The sequence below is a fragment of the Lissotriton vulgaris genome, chromosome 7, assembly GCF_964263255.1.
Source record: "Lissotriton vulgaris chromosome 7, aLisVul1.2, whole genome shotgun sequence".
Lineage (NCBI taxonomy): Eukaryota > Metazoa > Chordata > Amphibia > Caudata > Salamandridae > Lissotriton > Lissotriton vulgaris.
The window spans coordinates 1,162,084,960-1,162,104,411 of NC_141695.1; the positions used below are offsets into that span (position 1 = coordinate 1,162,084,960).

General features: G+C 48.5%; 1 protein-coding gene across 1 annotated transcript in view; it reads right to left on the bottom strand.

The window, feature by feature from the left end:
* AFF4 (ALF transcription elongation factor 4) overlaps nucleotides 1–19,452 on the bottom strand; it is a 798,699-nt gene that overhangs the window by 664,789 nt on the left and 114,458 nt on the right. Inside the window, exon 4 of the mRNA XM_086931629.1 lies at nucleotides 5,005–5,131. Within this exon, the coding sequence (XP_086787755.1) occupies nucleotides 5,005–5,127 (123 nt within the window). The 5' untranslated portion in view covers nucleotides 5,128–5,131. The remainder of the gene's footprint in view (nucleotides 1–5,004; nucleotides 5,132–19,452) is intronic.

Below are 19,452 nucleotides of genomic sequence, written 5' to 3' on the forward strand. Positions count from 1 at the left end.
GAGTAGTTAGGCAAGAAGGGTATCTCTTGCACAGGCTGAATCTTCCGACTCTAAAAACCAAAGCCTAGATCACACAGTCGTAATATCGAAAAGCAAAAGTCCACAGACGATATTGTAGTGAGTGAACTAAACTTTGGCAGTCCCACAGTATGTAGAACAGCTTCAAGTCAGGGCCAGAAGTCAATTGCGGAGAGTTTGATAGAAAATTGATCAACAGAAGGAGTAGGTGACGCTACAGGGGTCCACATCATACACAAAAAATCTTTACTGTGGGTCCTTAAATTAGTATCGAAGGGAGATCATGATACATCTCAGAGAAATGGAATCCTCCTGTCCTCACGCAAGTCACGGGTCTTACATCTTTAGAACAAATTTCAGTTTTTTTCTACCATACAGTACATTGATTTCTAACTGCTCCAGTTGTAGGCTTCTAGTGTTACGAGATAGAGGCTTACTTTGCACCATGGACCTTTTTGCCCAGGCGTGCTTTTATGGCAATTACCACTCACTCTCTGGCGATTTGGGAAACAGTTTCCTGGGTCTATGCAAAGCTCATGATGTTACGGGCACCACCGATTATCTCCCTTAGTTGTCCTGGGAGCACAACATATGACTAAATAACCAATGTCAAAAGGCTCTCAAAATGGAAGAAACATCTTGGTTTGAGGCATCGAAAGTTTGGGTTTAAAAGAACTGGGATTGAAGTATAGCTGCTCCATAGCCCCTTTCCTGCACGGACCTACCATAAGACTAGTGGGGAAACTAACTAACTGTAATTACTCCAGTCCCCTCGACCCGACCTTCTCATAGCCAGCAACACCAGTAAAGACTTTCCTGAGCATGTTCATACCTGTAGAGAAAGAAATAAAAACACATCCTCTCCTGAAAACATGCCCAAAGCAAAAAATCTGTTGGAAATATCAAGTATTACCCACCGTTCTTCAACAGGTGCATCCCTGATAAATTGAATAAGTCCACTGGCAAATAATTTCGGGAAAACTACTTGCATGTAAGAAAATTCATTTCCATACCCTCGTAAAAGAAGGGAAACAAAGAAATCACACAATAATCTATGTGAGAAAACCCACTGAATTGGTATAGGGCTCTGCCGCTGTTATTTGTACATTCTGATTCTGGGCAAAAAGGGGAATCCCCACTAGGAGGAGGGCTCCCAGGAATTGACAAGGGGGTTATATCGCTCTGGCACAGGAAGATCAGTCTGCGTTACCAGATGTCTTTGGGGGCAAGACAGTGGCAGCATGGGCTCCCAAAAGTTGGATAGTTGCTCTTGCAGTAGGTCGCATCCCTCAGCCAAGCCTCTGTAGAGGGGGCTAACCGTCTACCCCGATGTATTGTAATTTGGCAAATAGCCAGAAGGAGAAGCATGGCAGCGAAACAACAGTCTCCATGGAGAACATCCTTGACATAGCCCAGTAGGGTAGTCAAGGGAGCCCAAGGTGGGGAGTTCCCAGTGATGGTTTGTAGAGTGGAGAAGACCCCAACCCAGAGGTTTGCCACACCCGGGCACTCCCACACGAGGTGTAAGAAGGATGCCTAGGGAACTACACAACAAAGGCAGCCAATATGATGGAGTTGCATGAGGGTGTGGTGTAGCCTGTGGAGGAATTTAAAATTAATTTACCTCAGTCTGTAGTTAGAGGGTAGGGACACTGTCTGGCCACAACAAAAAGACCATTTGGCATCTGCTGTGATGGTGGGGGTGTGGGTGTGGGGGGGGGGGGGGGGGGGGGTATAGTTAAGATGAAGGTTATAAGCCCACATCCCCGTGCTCTCAACCTAGTCCCTCGCACTGCAGGGGTAGCAGGAGGGGGGTTGTGCCCGAGGGGTGTGGCAGGCGCATATAGGTAGGTGTGGCCAGCACGATACCTCAAGCCATCCTACGCCAGTGCATGATCTCCACCGTGTCAATCTCATTTTGTGGCGGTTTGCAGGGTACATAGAGTACTGTAGTCAAGGGGCAGGGTGCTGGATGATCCGCCTCTATGGCCGTGTGTGGTTGAAATTGCATGGGGTATAGCCAGTAGTTGAAGGTATTGTGCCGGGGCACTGAGTGCATGTAGGACCATGTCTGGAACTGTCTAATGCCCTTGCTCGAGAGGTAAGGTAAGTATTTCCCAGGAAATCCTCGGTTGCTTGTCAGCCCAAGTTTGCGCGATGAGGTCCAAAAGCAGCTGACACAGAAGTGAGTGTTAAGAGGGAGGGGAAGAATTAGAAAGCAATAAAGGAATTTGAGTGGTATATTAATTTTTGCAGCAGCTATCCTTCCCGTGACAGACAATGGCAGGCGGGACCACACGGGATCCTATCCTCCTGCCAGTCCATGTCTCCACCGTAGTTGACCCTCCACATTTCATCTGAGTCCCAGCTGAGCTAGATACCCAGGTACATGACAGGGACAGAGGCCCACTGCAGCGGATATTCAGAGGCGAAAGGCAGATTGCAGTCGGTGAGGGAAAAAAGGTTGGACTTTGTCCATTTAACCTGGATGCCGGAATAGCCAATGAAGCTGATGACCTCTCGAATAACTGGTGGTAGTTTCTCCGGCAGATATATAAAGTGACACCGCCAGTAGGCCTGTGCAGAGTTCCGCTATGCAGAAGTGACAAAAGATTTCCACCGCACTACGCTTGCGTTAGGGTCATGCTGTTCGCAGTCATTTTGAGCGCTGGCTGTTTGTCCCACGCTGTAAAATCACGAATGGCACCATGCACAGCGCAAGAGGGCGCAACTCTGTTCTGCTGCTCAAGTAGATTTTCTACTCAAGCGGCAGCTTTCTCAACGCGAGCGGAAGGTTTCTCAACATGAGTGGCCGAGACCACATGGATTGAGAAATCAGACCGCCCGCATTGGTTGATTTTCCTCGCTCGCACTAACCAACTAGACCTTGGCAAGCGAGGATAAATCTCAGAGGGATGTGGATTTTCTTTACTCGCACTCGCCAACTTGAAGTTGATGAGTGCGCAGAGTTTTTGGGAACTTCGCATGCTCTGTGGAGAGCAGAAAACTCTCTGCCAATGAAGTGGAGTTAGCCACAAGGCCTCTGGCTGGGAAGCCAAGGCCACAGTGGGCATGGTGCTGCCACAGTCTGGCAGCCAGGGACTCCATCGTGACAGCGAATAAAGATCTGAGATTACAGCAAACTTAGCACGTTCCACGAGTGATCAGGAAAGATTCAGACAGCATTCAGTTTAGCCAGAGGCACGATGTAGGCGATGTATAGAGGAGTCGGATCTGCCAAATGAAGCAGGGGTTGAGGCCAAGACACGCGAGAAGGAGAAAAAGGTTTGGCCATTCGAAAGAGTCAAAGGCCTTCATTGCGTCCAAAAGCACGGTGGCAAGGTGAGGGTCTAAGGTGTGCATTAGGGCGATTATCATTCAGAGATTATGCGAGATGGACTGGTATAATGAGAGTATAAGAATGTGTAGGCGTTGTCACACCAGCCTGCATGCAACCCCAGCTCTGTGGTTTGTGTGAGGTGGAGTTCCTGAAGGTAGCATATGTCTATGTGGTGTCTGCTTAGATATGCGTGGACCAACCAGGTTTATCTGCGGCCAATGAGCCCCCTGATGTTCCACACAATGCCCCTGGAAATAGTTATGGCACTAAGCGTGGGGGGTGCTGGGACATGTGTTGGAAAAAGCTGGAAGTCCTGGTGCTTTAAGGGGTAAAGGTACATTGTGGGGCTGTGCAGAGAACCTGTGGGAGGGAGGGTAAAACAGCTAACAGTTAACACAGACATAATTCACCCACTCCAACAATCCCCCAAACATGGTTGAGAAACTATCCCACCCTCCAACTGCCCCATTCCAAATACATTCAAATTGCATAGGAACCATCCCTAAGGGCGACAGCAAGCCAGGCAAACATCCCAGTCAGAAACCTTCAGATGTCAGGGTCTTGTGCTGATAACAATATCAGAGGAAAAAAAAGTATCGGCTAACATATTGAATCAATCACAAATGCATTCCCTTATGAGAGGAGGACTACTTCGCTCCAGGGCATTAACCCCTTCCACGCTGATGACGAGCTGGGCTCGTCATGGCGTAGCCTCCTCGCACGCTGAGGACGAGCCCAGCTCGTCACGTAAAGTGCGTTTTTAAAAATCTCAGTGTGCGAGCGGAATTCCGCTAGCGCGCATGAGGTTAAGGACATCGTTTTCAGTCCTGGAATTATTTGAGGGCATAATGCATTCTGTGGATTGTAGTCATGTTTTTCATCCATGCAACTAATACACCTGAATTAAACGACTTGTAGGTAAAAAAGTTCAGCACTTGAGACATTTTCCGTATGCATCTAGAATGAGTTTTCACCCTAATGTTGTTCATGTTGTTAATTAAGATGCTGGCATGTTTGATTCTCTCTTTTCACAAACACTTTTACTTTGGGTATAATTAGGTCTTTGAAAATAGGTGATTATGTATTACAAGGATTTAAGGGGGAAAATTCTGTAAGATCCACTAACAGTCTTGCGGGGAGCCCACAATGAAACATAGTTTATTCAAACTGAATTGGAAGTAAACCAATAATGCATGCTTACTGCATATTAAACTAACAATAGTGTACATACCAGCTTAAATCGCTTACATTTGCTGGCGACAAACTATGGTCCACCCTAGTGATTGCTATACATCTTTCCTATTCACAGGAAGTAGAATACGTTCTCCTTAAATAAGAGGTCTGAAACAGTTTCCAGAATAACCCAGGTGTACAGCGGTATCATTTTAAGTCCGGGGCTAGTTTGCCGAACAGTTCTAAACAATGCCGTTTTATACAGTAGTATGACAATGATTGCAACTCATTAGCCATTTTTATTTTTTATTGCTGTGCCTTTCTATTATACCATTTAAGACGCAATTACAAAAAGTACAGTATTTAAAAAATAAATAAAGGAATTAACAGATCAAAGAATACCCATTATTGGTTAGCTATATAAAGATTCCTTGGGCTAAAACTAACACAATCAAATAGTAGCATAAACTCACAACTTTATAGGGTTCAGCAAACAGAGGAGAGTGTGATGGAAAGGCTTCTTCGCCCTGTTGAATTTCTTGGTTTCGCCTTTCTCTTTCTTTCATACGCAGGACGTTCCGGTCTTCACGGTTCATATTGCTATTGACAAAAACATTTTTGGAGCATATATAAGAAATAAGTAGTGGTAAATTCAATAAAAACAATATTGATTTAAATATTCACACCATAACTTACAATTATCAAATGACATGTGGTAAGGCATATCCAACTCTCAAAGTAATAAACAGTATCAATAATATTTTCCTAGCAATACTATTCTTCTCACCATAATTAATAACAGCATCTACTTTAATATCATCCCTTCTCAATGCAGGAGAAACTTTTTCTTAAAAAACATATGGAAAAATATATCTGGGCCCTCTCTACCACCTAAATGATGGTTCAATTTTTTGATAGATTGTGTGTTATGTTTGAGTTTCAGGATGCAGGAAAAAGAAACAAAAAGGAAAACAATGACTCAGATTATTGGCGCCAGCAAAGGCCAGCACACAGTTTAAATTGTTCGGTCAGATCTGCCCATGCTTCAAAGAGAACATGACCCTTTACAGTTTCAGAGCATTAATATTACTTTGCTGTGAAAAAAAGAAAATGCTATTTACCCAGTATGCATCTGTTCTTGGCATATAGAGCTGTAGAGTCATAGGCAGTGCATAGATCGCCATCTAGTGTTTGGTCCGGATGTTTGCACTTAGTTTTTCTTCAAAGAAGTCTTTCCAGTCACGAGATAGGAGACTCCTCCTTTCTGTGATAGTGTGCATGGGCATCGACTCAGGTGTTAGATTGCTTTCCCGCAGAGGGCGATAATGGAGTTAGTGAGAGAAGTAAAAGGCAATGTCCATGAATGGATGTAGCGAAGAAAGGAGGTTACTGCAACAGGTATAAGTCCACGGGGAGGCGGGTGGGCGCATGACTCTACAGCTCTATATGCCAAGAACATATGCATACTGGGTAAGTAGCATTTTCCAGTCGAGGAAGATGAGCTGCAGATCATATGCGGAGCATAGAATAATTATATATCAGCTTTGTGAGCCCTCTGTAAGCTCAAGGGCATTGCTACTTTGGAAATATATACACGGCAGCTCTGGCCGTGGCAGAGGGGCTCCATTCCTACCAAGCTGTGAAGGCGGGGGAAGGCTGTGTAGAGAAACGATTTCACTTTGCGAAGCATAACTGACCTGTGATGTAATACTGCTGCCCTTCATGAACTCCGACCTACTCAAGGTTTTAATAAAGCAAGCTGAACTTACTTAAGGGAACTACATTCTAGGACCACAGTTACCATCATGCCTGACGGCATTACCGGTGAGCCACGCCCATTATGGGCGTTTTGTCAATAAATAAAAGTGTTGTCATGGTCGGTGAGCTTTCATTATCTGCACACACAGCCCATGATTACGAGGCGGAGTGGCCTCGAAACGCGTCGGGCATGGAGAAATAACTCAGGAGACATGAAAGGCATGCGGCAATGAACAGACAGACAGATAGATAGATATAAAAAACAAATACTGGTAACCAAATCAACATACGCTAAAAAGACAGTATGCTCTTTGTCCAGCCAGACAAGAGTTTATTTGAATAGTATAGGTGTGGCTCACTGATTAGAGCGGCAGACCCTGATGCAGAAGTCTGGCCGGGACCAGGGTTCAATTCCCGACGCGGCAGGGTCCTGAGCCCAAAAATGTCCACGGACTCGATAATTCTCGCCTCGTGCCTACTCTAATCATGGGGTCCCACGCTGCAACTCTGGGCAATAGCTTGCTTAATCTCCACTACGGCGGCCCACCCGCTGCGGGATGCCTGGCTCTCACCTTGGGGATGCCCAGTAGGGGCTATCTCACAGGGAAAAGGCAGGACGGGTTCCCAAGGCAAGCGCCTTGATGCCTTCGGGTGATACGTGCGCTATATAAGTCGCAATACATAACAAAATTATTATCAAGGGGGCACAACGTGTGACCCACACGAACAGCAAAAAACAGCAAAGGTGAAAGGAAAATTCTGGCAAAAAGAGAATGGTTCTGTTTTCTAGTAATCCGTAGACAGACTTGATTGTATGCAAGTACCATTCCACAAAACAATCAGAATTTTTGAAGGCATACCATATGCCTTCTGTGGAACCAGGTTGCTGAAGGGCCGACATTTTAAAAGGTTTTATGTGATCCACCACTGAAGAGAGTGATGGGTACGGCCGTCTACCAACACTAGATTTGATAACTGACCGTGGGCTTGGTTCCACTGACTTGCTAAGCATTCCTGTAGGGGATACATCTGAAGTCTTGCGTAGGGGACTATAAAAATGCAAGACACCATCATTCCCAGTAACTGCATGAACACTTGAGCTGGTAAGGAGTGTTAAGGCTGAAACTGAGACATCAGGGTTTGTATATTCCCGACTGGAGTTTGGTATGCTAGAGCTTTTTCTGAGTTTATAGTAGCTCCTAGATATGCTTGAGACGTGGATGGTTGGAGATGGGATTTGGACAGATCTACTGTGAATCCTAGCTCATGTAGTAATTATACAGTTTTTTGTGTGTGGCGTAGACAGCTGTTGTTCGAGCGGACCTTTATGAGCCAGTCGTCTAAGTATGGGAAGACATGAATGTGGTGTCTTCTTAGATGGTTTGCGACTACTGCTAAGCATTTTGTGAAAACACTGGGCGTGGTGGTTACTCCGAATGGGAGGACTTTGAATTGATAGTGCTGACCTGCTACCACAAACCTGAGGTATTTGCGGTGCGCAGGGTGTATTGGAATATAAATAAGCGTCCTTTAAATCCAGAGTGGAGAGAAAGTCGCCTTGTTTAAGAAGGGGAAGCACTTGTTGGCGTGTTACCATATGAATATGGTCCGACTGAATGTATACATTTAGTTCTCTGAGGTCTCTTATAGGCCTGAGAGAGCCGTCCTTTTTGAGAATTAGTAAGTAGAGGGAGTACACCCCTGCTCCCTGGTATGGTACAGGGACTGTTTCTGTTGCACTTTTCTGCAACAAAGAGAGAACCTCTTTCTTTAGAAGGGTGAGATGTTCTTGTGACATGACGTGTGACCTTGGAGGAATGTTCAGTGGAGTGCTTGTAAGCTCCAGGCAATAACCAGATTGGATAATTTGTAGAACCCATTTGTCTGATGTAATTGTATTCCAAATGGGTAGAAATTGGGAAAGACGTCCCCGACAGGAGTGGAATAGTCGAGGGATATGGAAATGAAGTCACAGTTTGGTGTTTGCAGGGGAAGTGCATGTTGAGTACCTCTGCCTCTTCCCTCTTCCCTTGCCAATGTTTCCTCTCTATCCACCTCTAAGATATCCTCTTGAAGAGGGCAACTGATTATTGCCCTTGTAAGAGGAGAAGGGATTGCCTGTAGACACATTTCTGGAGCAGCATCTGTAAAATGAGCAACAAAAGGATCCTCTGTTGGAAGGCGATTGTAAGGCCCCCATGGACTTAGGAACCTCAGTATCCTTTTTAAACTGTTCTAGTGATGTATAAACAGCTGGACCAAAGAGGTGTACTTTGCCAAAGGGTTCATTAAGAATAGAGGCTTGTACCTCAGGCTTGAATCCTGAAATTCTTATCCAAGCATGTCTACGGAGCAGTACGCACAAGTTACTACTTGTGTAACAATATGTCTGTAAGAGACATTAGTTACTGATAGATTCCTTACCATAGTATATCCCCAGGCGTCAGACTGGATCCGGAAAGTTTTGCGTAGCAGTACCCTTGCGCGTCGGTAGGTGTCGTCTGCGGCTCCGCGTCCGTCGTCGGTGTCGTGGGCGCCGTGATGACGTCGGAGTACTTAGACGCCGCCTCCGCGTGCTGACGTCAGTTCTTAGCCACAGCTTTTCCGCGCCAGAAGCGCAGAGCCATGACAAAAACCAACACTGGTGCCAAAAAACTAGGGCCCTGAAAGGGGATGACCTTAACCCTAGATATCGGTTCGCAGAACGGGGAGGATGGGTGGGTCGGTAAGGAATCTATCACTAACTAATGTCTCTTACAGATATATCGTTACACAAGTAGTAACTTGTGCATCTGAAAGAGACACGTTAGTGATCGATTCCTTACCTTAGAATAGATACCCCAGCAATACCATCCCCGTGGTGGTGGGTCTGCAAACCAATAATCACACCAGAAAGTCCTGGAGTACGGAACGGCCAAAGTAGCCGTCCCTCCGGACTTGACTGTCCAGGCAATAGTGCCTTGCAAACGTGTGCAGCGAGGCCCACGTAGCTGCCTGGCAAATGTCCTGCAAGGGCACACCTCGGCTCAAGGCAGTAGTAGGGGCCGTGGATCGAGTGGAATGAGCCCTCAGCCCAACAGGGGGTTCCTTCTTAGCCAAGGAGTAACACGCCTGAATGCACATGATAATCCACCGAGAGATGGTCCGCTTGTGCACCGCTTTCCCTTTCTTAGCGTCCACGTACCCAACAAAGAATTGATCATCCACCCGGAACTGTTGTGTGAGATTCAGATAAAATGAGAGCTCACGATTTGGGTCCAGACGGTGGAGCCTCTCCTCCTCTCTCGAGGGGTGCGGAGGCGGAAAGAAGGTGGGCAATGTGATGGATTGCCCAATGTGGAAGGCCGTGACTACCTTAGGCAAGAAGGAGGGCCTAGTCCTTAATACAACCTTGTCCGGATGGACTGAAAGGAAAGAAGGCTTACAAGATAGAGGCTGGAGCTCACTCACTCTCCTGGCAGAGGTGATGGCTACCAGGAAGGCAGTCTTCAGAGAAAGAAGGCGAAGAGGACAGTGTGAAGTGGCTCAAAGGGAGCACCCATCAGAAAGGTTAGAACCAGGTTCAAGTCCCACTGAGGCATCACGAAGGGAACAGGAGGAAAGGTATGAGTGATGCCCTTCAGGAATCGATTAACGAAAGGGGACTTGAACAAAGAAGGTTGGTCAGGCAGCCTCAGAAAGGCTGAAAGAGCTGAAAGATAGCCCTTGACAGTGCCCAGAGCAGAGCCCTGCTGGGCAAGAGAGAGAAGAAAGAGGAGAACCTCAGAAAGAGGGGCATTGAGGGGATCCACAGCCTTTGCTGTGCACCATGCCACAAATCTGTTCCACCTGCAGGGGTATACCAACTTTGTGGAGGGACGCCTGGCTGCCAGAATGATGTTGCAAACTTCAGGAGGCAAGTCGAATGGCCTCAACTGTCGCCGCTCAATCTCCAAGCATGGAGGTGGAGACTGGACAGGTTCGGGTGGAGGACCGTCCCCTGCTGCTGCGACAGAAGGTCCTCCTGGGATCGACTGACATACTGAGTAGCTCGGGATACCAGTACCTTCGTGCCCAGTCCGAAGCCACAAGGATGACTTGGGCCCGGTCGCACTTGATCTTCTTCAGCACTCTGGGCAGAAAGGCGTACAACAGACCGCAACTCCACTCGCGACGAAAAGCGTCTCCGAGCGAGTGCCGCCTTGGAAATTCCAATGCGCAGAACTGATGACATTGGGCGTTCTCTTCGGTGGCGAATAGACCTAACCAAGGCTCTCCCCATCACAGAAAGAGGCCTTGCGCCACGTCCGAGTTTAGACGCCATTCGTGATCCATCGAGCACCGACGGCTGAGTTTGTCCGCCCTGGCGTTCAGAAAACCTGCCAGGTGTTGAACCACCAGAGTCACGCCCTGATGTTCCAGCCATTGCCAGAGACGTATAGCCTCCTGGCAAAGGGTACACGACCCCACTCCGCCCTGTTTGTTGCAGTACCACATGGCAGTGGTGTTATCCGTGAACACCTGCACTGCGCTCCCGCGGACAGACGGGATGAATGCTTTCAGTGCCAGACGAATCGCCCGCAGCTCCAACAGATTGATATGGAGCCGGGACTCCGCCGGAGACCAGAGTCCTCTGATCTCCGCCTCTTCCAAGTGGCCACCCCAGCCCTGGAGGGACGCGTCCGTCACAACTACGTACTCCGGTTGGGGAAGGGAGAGGGATCTGCCGTTGACCCAATCGCGGTCTGTGAGCCACCACTGCAGCGGTCTCGCAGTGCGCTCCGAGATCAGGACATGGTCGGACAGGTTGCCCCGGTGCTGGGCCCACTGAAACTTCAGGACCCACTGCAGAGCCCGCATCCGCCACCGTGCGTGATGCACCAGAAGGATGCAGGAGGCCATCAGCACCAGAAGCCGCAGCGTCAACCTGACCGAAACTCGGGATAACAGCCTGAAGATCAGAATCAGAGCCTGTATATCCCGAACCCGCTGTTCGGGCGGGTAAACCCGAAACTGCGCCGAGTCGAGAACCGCTCCGATGAAAAGGAGCTTCTGAGAGGGGCACAGGTGTGACTTCGGCACATTGATGGAAAATCCCAGCAGGTGCAGGAGATCCGCCGTAGTCTGGAGGTGGCTGACGACTGTCTGGGGCGAGCCCGCCTTCAACAACCAGTCGTCTAGGTAGGGGAAGACTGAGACCCCCTAACCTGCGCAGATGAGCTGCGACCACCGCCATCACCTTCGTGAACACCCGTGGGGCGCTGGTAAGGCTGAAGGAGAGCACGGTAAACTGAAAGTGCTCGAGGCCTACCGTGAACCGCAGGCAACGCCGGTGGGCCGGCAGGACGGGGATGTGGAAATATGCGTCCTGCAAGTCCAACGCTACCATCCAGTCTCCTGGGTCTAGGGCAGTCAAGACATGAGCAAGTGTCAGGATTTTGAACTTCTCCTTCCGGAGGAAGCCGTTGACGTTCCTCAGATCCAAGATAGGGCGTAGGCCCCCTTTGCACTTCTTGGGCACCAGGAAGTGGTGGGAGTAGCAACCACGTCCTACTTCTGGCCCAGGAACGCGCTCGATGGCCCCCTTGGCCAAGAGGGCCGAAACTTCCTCCTGCAGGAGCCGCAAATGATCCCCCGATACGCGGTGGTGTTGCGGTGGCATGGCTTGAGGGGTCGTCTCGAAGGGGAGGGAGTAGCCCCTTCGGACGATCTGCAGCACCCACCTGCCCGAAGTGACTGTGTGCCAGTGAGAGTGGTGATGGCGGACCCTGCCTCCCACTGGCGTCACATGGGCCGAAAAGCACAGACTAGGAGGGTTTAGAAGTGGATGCCGCGGGGGCAGGTGTGGACTGACTCCGCTTGTTTCCCTGACCGCCTCCACAGCGGTTTCCACGGCCGCCGCCGCGCTGGACGACAGTTTGCGGCGAGTGGCTGGCGGCACGTGTGGGGACGCCCCTTCCTTGGCCACGAAAGGAGCGAAAGGCACCCATTTGCTGGCGCGGGGCAGAGAGGCCCAAGGACTTGGCCGTAGCCCTGGAGTCCTTAAAGCGCTCAAGCGCGTGGTCTGCCTTGTCGCCAAAGAGGCGACGGCCATCGAACGGCATGTCCATGAGGGTGTTTTGGACATCTGCCGAAAAATTGGCGGATCTCAGCCAGGCGTGGCGTCGCACCGCCACCGTCGTAGCTATCGCTCTGCCCAGCGAGTCAGTAGTATCCAGTCCACACCTGATCGAATACTTGGCTGCGTCCCGGCCCTCCGCAAGGGCTTGGCCGAGTTTGGCCCGTACCTCCAACGGGCACTCTGGCAGCACTTCCGCCACCGTCTCCCACAGAGAGTGGGTGTAACGGCCCAAGAGGCATGCGGTGTTGGAAGACCGCAGTCCCAAGCTAAGGGACGAGAAGATCTTCTTACCATAGTTCTTGTACCTCTTGGACTCCCTGTCCGGCGGGGCCGGCGGGAAGGCGGTCTGGGAGTTAGAGTCCTGGTTGACCAGACTCTCGGGAGTGGGGTGGGGGGACAGGAAACAGGGACGCCCGGAGCCGGGCGGTGGCGTCTGGCCACGTTCCTATCTACAGGCGAACCTGTAGCAGGCCTGGACCAAGTGCCCAAAAGAACGTCCGTCAAGGCCTCATTAAATAGCAGCAGAGGCTCCATGGAGCATGACTGCGGCTTAAGGACCTCAGTGAGGAGGTTAGTCCTCACGGCCGCGACGGGGAGCTCAAGGCCCAAGGCCTTGGCAGCCCTCATCAACACCACACCATAAGTAGCTCCCTCCTCCGAAGCCACGGTAGGAGGAGAGACAAATCCAGTGTCTGGAGAGGTGTCCAGGCCACTGGCCTCCCCAAGGTCTCCTGCCCAGTCCATGTTAGACTGGCACTCCCTGGCCAGAGGGTCCTCAGACCCCTCCCAATCCTCCTCATCCCTCATCTCCTGAGATTCAGGGTCGTAATTGAATGAGGTTGGTTCATAGAAACTAAAATCTCCAAACGGCATCGAGATCGGCGCCGATAGGCGTCGTCCCGACGTCGGAACCGAATGAAAGGAGGCATCGGTGACGGCGCCGGAGGGGACACCACACGGACCAACGCCGGGGGGGTCATAAGGTCCACCAGTGACGATACATCGCCCGAGGAAGGTCCAGTGGCGTCCTGCGGCGCCGGGCCCGAAGGCGCCGACGACGCCGGGGCCGCTGTACCCTGCGGCGCCGGGCCAGAGGGCACCGGCGGTGTCGGGATCGTGGGGCCTTGCGGCGCCGGGCCCGAAGGCGGCGGCGGCGGGGCCGAAGCACCCGACGGCGTCGGGGTCGAAGCCCCCGGCCCACTAGGGCCCCCAGACGTCCTCGCTGGGCCCGAAGGCGCCGCGGAACCCGTCGGAGGAGAAAGGGACCTCATGGCCATGAGGAAACGCTCAATCTCCTCCGGCGTCGCGTTCAGCCCAGGGACCGGGGGGTATGGGGCCGAATGCGCCTCCCGAGGAGCCGCATGGGCGGTGTTACCCGAACCCCCGGCCGCATCGTGCGAGCGTCGGGGGGAGTCAGAAGAGCGATGATGTCTCTTCGGCTTCTTATGCTTCTTACCTGACGACTTGGACCCGGAGGAGTGGTGCCGACTCCCGGAGCTGTGACTGCTCCGTCCCCGCGACCTGTCCCTCGACCTCCCGTGGGACCGTCACCGGGACCTCACACGGCGCGGGCCGACTGCCGGAGTTAAAGTCGCCTGCGGGACGCTCCCGCCTGGCCTTCCTCGAAAGGGCCCGACAGTCGGGGCAGGCCTCGTCGTCATGGTCGACGCCCAAACATGTCAGGCACAGGCGGTGGGGATCCGTGACCGACATGGTACGGTCGCACTCGTCGCAATGCTTGAATCCGGGCATCCCTACAGGCACCGTCGGAGTCGTACAGACTTCGAAGTGGATCAAAAGATCACCAAAAGTTAGTCAAAAAGTGACTAGGGAACTGCTCTTTCCAGATCTGCACTGGCTGACGCGGAAAGAAGAAGAACTGACGTCAGCACGCGGAGGCGGCGTCTTAGTACTCCGACGACGTCATCACGGCGCCCACAACGCCGACGACGGACGCGGAGCCGCAGACGACCCCTACCGACGCACAAGGGTACTGCTACGCAAAACTTTCCGGATCCAGTCTGACGCCTGGGGATATTCTAAGGTAAGGAATCTATCACTAACGTGTCTTTCAGATACTAGTGTTTACTGCCCGAGCTACTGTGTCTGCTTGATCTAGAGCACACCCAATAGAGGTATTAGTTATTCATTTACCCTCTTGAATGAGCTCGAGACGTATGCTCATCAGGAAGAAATTCAATAAGTTTTTCGAGCTCATCATAATGTGCTCTATCATACCTTGCCAATAGTGCTTGAGCATTGGCAATGCGCCAATGATTAGCTGCTTGTGACGCTACCATTTTGCCTGAAACGTCAATTAATTTGGACTCTTTATCAGGAGGGGCTTACCCTGTTTGCAAATTAGCTCTTTTACGAGCGCTGGAAACTACCAGATAGTCCGAGGGTAACTGGTCTATGATATATACAGGGTCACTATGTGCAGATTTGTACTTCTACTCTACCCTGGCGTGATGATTTCAGCTCTTACAGGGTATTTAAAGATGGTGAAGACTACCCTGAAGACTACCCTTTAACATTGGTAAGCTTTGTGAGGCCCTTTGAGATGATCTTAGTCAAACAAAAAATCCTCCTCTAAAGCCTCTTTATAAAGTTCTACTCCATGATATTGTGCAGCTCAGTTAACGAGCTAAATATATCCAATGTTATCATCTGGAGGAGAAGATCTGGATGGATATAGGTCGGGGTCATTATCTGGTTGAGGGTCAGCATTATAATTATTTCATGGGTCAGTATTCTGTGGTGTGTAGTCATCTATATCCTTAAGCCCTGTATCCTGTGGGTCAGGTGATGGTGGAGGAGGAGAATGTGTAGTTGTAATGAATACATTTGAATCAATGGTTGAAGAAGGTGGAGAAGGGTTAGTATCCACATTTTTTCTTTTTTTAGAGGAATGTGGTAGTATTCTTGTGAGCCCATTTTCCTCTTCTCAAGAAGTTTGGTGTGCATCTTTCCAGATTCCGGATTAATCACAATCTCCTTCTGTTTCAGATCTGATGGTAGAATATCTGCCCGAGGTTCTTTGGTTATTTTAAAAGTTTTATATAGCGCTAGCTTGACCCGTGGGTATCAGAGCGCATTACATACACACAATAAAGATAAAAGAACATTGCATTACATAGTAGGAAGGCGGTAAGTAAGCAAAACAGAGAAAAATACAACATGAAAAATAGGTAAACAGTGCAGGGGAGGGAGAGAAAACAAACTAAGGTGGCTAACACAGTATGGTCACCAACTATTCTTGGATGTCAAGTGAGAGAGGAGTCAACTCGGATATGGAAGTTTAGGTTCTTTGAGGCTGGATGGGGAAGTATATGTTGAGAAGATGGAGTTTCAAGTCCCTTTTGAAACAGGGGAAGAAGGGGTTGCATCTGAGGACTCTAGGGAGAGCATTCCACATCCTGGGAGCATTGCCAGAAAATGATCGATACTGAGTGGCGTTCTTTTTCAGTTTCGGAGGGATAAGAAGGAGTGAGTTGGAGCTTCTCAGAGTTCTGGATTTTCCTGCTTTTACCAGTTTGTTTAGGTAGTTGGGGGACGGAGAGTGAAGGGTTTTGTGTGTGATGCAGGTCAGCTTGTAAATACACCTTCCTTCTATGGGAAGCCAGTTGAAAGCTGGCGTCATGTGTTCAAATCTTTTTACCCCAGATATGAGTCGAGCAGTCATATTTAGCACTGCCCTTAGTGGGGCTAGGTGAGCTTATGGTGTCCCTGTTAGGATGGCGCTCCCGTAGTCGATTTTAGAGAGTACAAGGGATTAAACAATTGTCTTGAGGTCATTATGGGGAAGAAACGGTTTCAATTTCTTGAGGTGTTTTTGTGAGAAAAGCACACCTTTTGCAGAGTTTTTGATGTGGGCCTCCATTGATAAGTTCTTGTCAAGGGTAATGCCTAGAAACTTAACTGAGTCGGCTAGGACGAGGGGGCAGTTTAGGGCATCAAGATTCTTGAGCCACTCTTGGATTGGACGGTGGTTACTTTATGGAGAGAATTTCATGAATTCTGTTTTATCTGGGTTGAGCTTTAAGTGGTTTGCGTTGAACTGAGTTTGGATCTTGGTTAGAGTGACGTTGAAGTACTTTCTTTAGACGCCGGTTTTGCTATCAAAAGTTTCAGATCCAAAGTTTGACTCCGAAGAATTAGCCTTGTAGACCGGTGGTATGGACACTAAAGGTGTTTGGATTTCGACGTCGAAAAATTTGGGTCGGCACAGACGTGGGGACGAGTAGAACCCGAACCGGAAGGCTGTTAATGTTTTGGCACTGAACTCTAAGGCAGGGTCCTCAAAACATTTTCTCGGTGCCGACCTTGGACCGAAGGCAGAGGGACCGGAACCATTTTATGGAGGAGATGGTAGGGGAGGGAAATCTCTCAACTCACGATCCGTTGTCCCCGTGTGAGGTCTTTGGCAACTAAATCCGCTTCAGACACGGAGATGTGTTCCTCCATGTCGGCTTCCTGCGCTTGTGGTTCTTAGTGTTCGGACTGGTCTCCGCGGAGATCCGGCGCGTGACCAAGCCAGACCGTCACGGAGCGTCTTCTCCGATCGAAACGACCGACAAGTATCAGAGTCCTTCTCGTAGTGTTTCGGTGATAGGCAAAGGTTGCAGACTTCGTGCAAGTCAGTGCGCTGAAACTTAGCGCAACACCCTGGACAGAACTGGAATTGAGTCCATTCCATCGACTTGTACCGACCCCGGCGCGGGGAGGCCCAACAGCCTTCTACAAATCTTCCAGCTGAAGGTTTGAGTGTAAACAATAAGCGGAGAATGGGAAAAGCGATCGATAAACAATACCGTTGAGGGTAGTGGATTGCGTGTCGAAGTGTGCCCGAAGAAACGGTGCCAAACCGGAGAGCAACAATTCACATACAAACTTGATGCCTGAAAAAAAAACTAACAATGGAGTCGATGACCATGCACACTATCACCGTAAGGAGGAGTCACCCATCTTGTGACTGAAAGACTGCTTCGAAGAATAACTAAGTGCAAACACCTGGACCCAACACTAAATGGCGATCTGACTTTACAGCTCATATGCCTCGAACACTACTTACAGGTGACTATGTGAGGACAGTATTATGTTAGAGCGTGGTTCAAGGAACTGTACAGATCACTGATGAAAGAAATACTGTGAACTAAAGAAATTCTTAAGTCAATATTCATTTATAAAGGAATTGTATTTAAGAACTTTAGTGGCAGAGCTTTCGTTTGAGACTTTCGCCAAATTAACAAGTGGATGCTATGCAGAGTGGAGTCTTTTCTTCTGCAAACCAACAGGACATGGGGAGAGGAATGCCTACATGCTTCAGGAAAATGAATACAGCAATCTCAAATACATTAACATTTGGCATTGTATTAGTTACCACATCCACATTTCATCTCACATCTCCCAAACTAACCTAGCTTTAACAGATACAAATGTAAATTAACTATAGTAACCTTGATAGTCTACCCGATCATGAAAAATCTCTGCCAAATAGAGAAAGGACTTAAAAAGTGACAAAATACTTTACAATGTGTTTTTGGTGGAAATGAGGGTATTAAACACTGTAGCAACATTACTAAAGGTGAGTAAATAGTCTTGTCAATTCCCCGTAAAACAGGAAACTTAAAATAAACTAACCACTTTTTGGGACACATTTTTGGTACTATAACAACTGTTTACTTCTGACCAAGTGGCACAGTAAGCATCTACTCTCAAGTTTGCATTCACAGTAAAGTGTGTGAAATATATTTTTGTCAGACTATGGAAGCGGTATTTACATGCAAGAGGTTTCCAAATTCACGTTGGGGAGTGTAGTCGCCATAATGTCATAGATGAGGGCAAAAGAGTATTAAGTATGGAATGGTTTCTCTGCTACCACCCCTCAAAAGCATTTTCACACACCCCAAAGTGCAATCGCAATGGTGATCACAGAATTCTCCTTTATTACATTTAAGCAAATACAAGTGTGCTGTTTGAATGCAGAGTTTAAACAACGTACAAGGTCCACTGACCATAAATCCACTACTGTATAAATACGCTTCAAAGCTGGGATTGTCATTGTAGGGGAGGTGCATATGCATTAAAGAATCAGTTTTGAGATACTGACAAACCTCCCTGGTTTTATTTTGACGTACTCCTTTTTAATTTTCATAAGAGTATCTAAAAAAAAATAAGAGCTGGTCTGTCTCACAGTTGTCCAAATCTTAGTACCAGAGAATTTTTTTTTATATACAATATCTACTGATTTGTGACAGCAGTGTCATGCCACTACCATCAGATCTCATATACCAGCTTGGCGGTTCCTATGTAAGCTGGTCTGGTACAGAATAGGGCAAAGAGCATGAACATCAGCAATGTATTTAATGCATAATTTCAAGCACAAAGCAACAGGTGCTGACACTGCTTTCGTTCAGTAAACCTGTGCTATTGTGCTTAAAAATGGTCTGTCTACCTTCTGATTGCATCAAGGCGGCTTTTTCTCTTTGCTTGACCCATGTTAGTATTGAAACAATCAAAATTATCCACTAATTCTAGCAATTGATCATTAACAAGGAGGAGGAGCTCTTTAACATAGAGGTCAGTCTTATAATTCTTTGTTTTGGAAAAACCCAGCTGTTTAGTACAGTTCTTGGCAAGATTTCGATTACAAAGCTTGGGTTTAGAGAGGTTCTATTCTTCCAGAGGCAAAAAAGAAAAGGGGGACTAGTTAGAATATCTCCTTGGCACACACTGTAGGAAGCCGGCTCTGTATATACTATACCAAAGTAAGCTATAGTGTGCACAGAGTCCAGTGGATCCCCAAAGGTAGACAGAGGAAAAAGTAGATAATACCTTACTCTCTATTTGTAGTAGTGTGGGAGAGCAGTAATGCTTTATCAGAGGGTTATGTAAAGCATTTATTGTACACACTCAAGGAAAGAAATGATGTCACACACAAAGACTGAACTCCGACCAACTGATTGTATCAAAAATATTTCTTTGTTGTATTGTTATTTTTTAGAACCAATTAAGGTATGGGAAGGGGTCCCAGTAAACATGAACAATAATAACAAAGAAA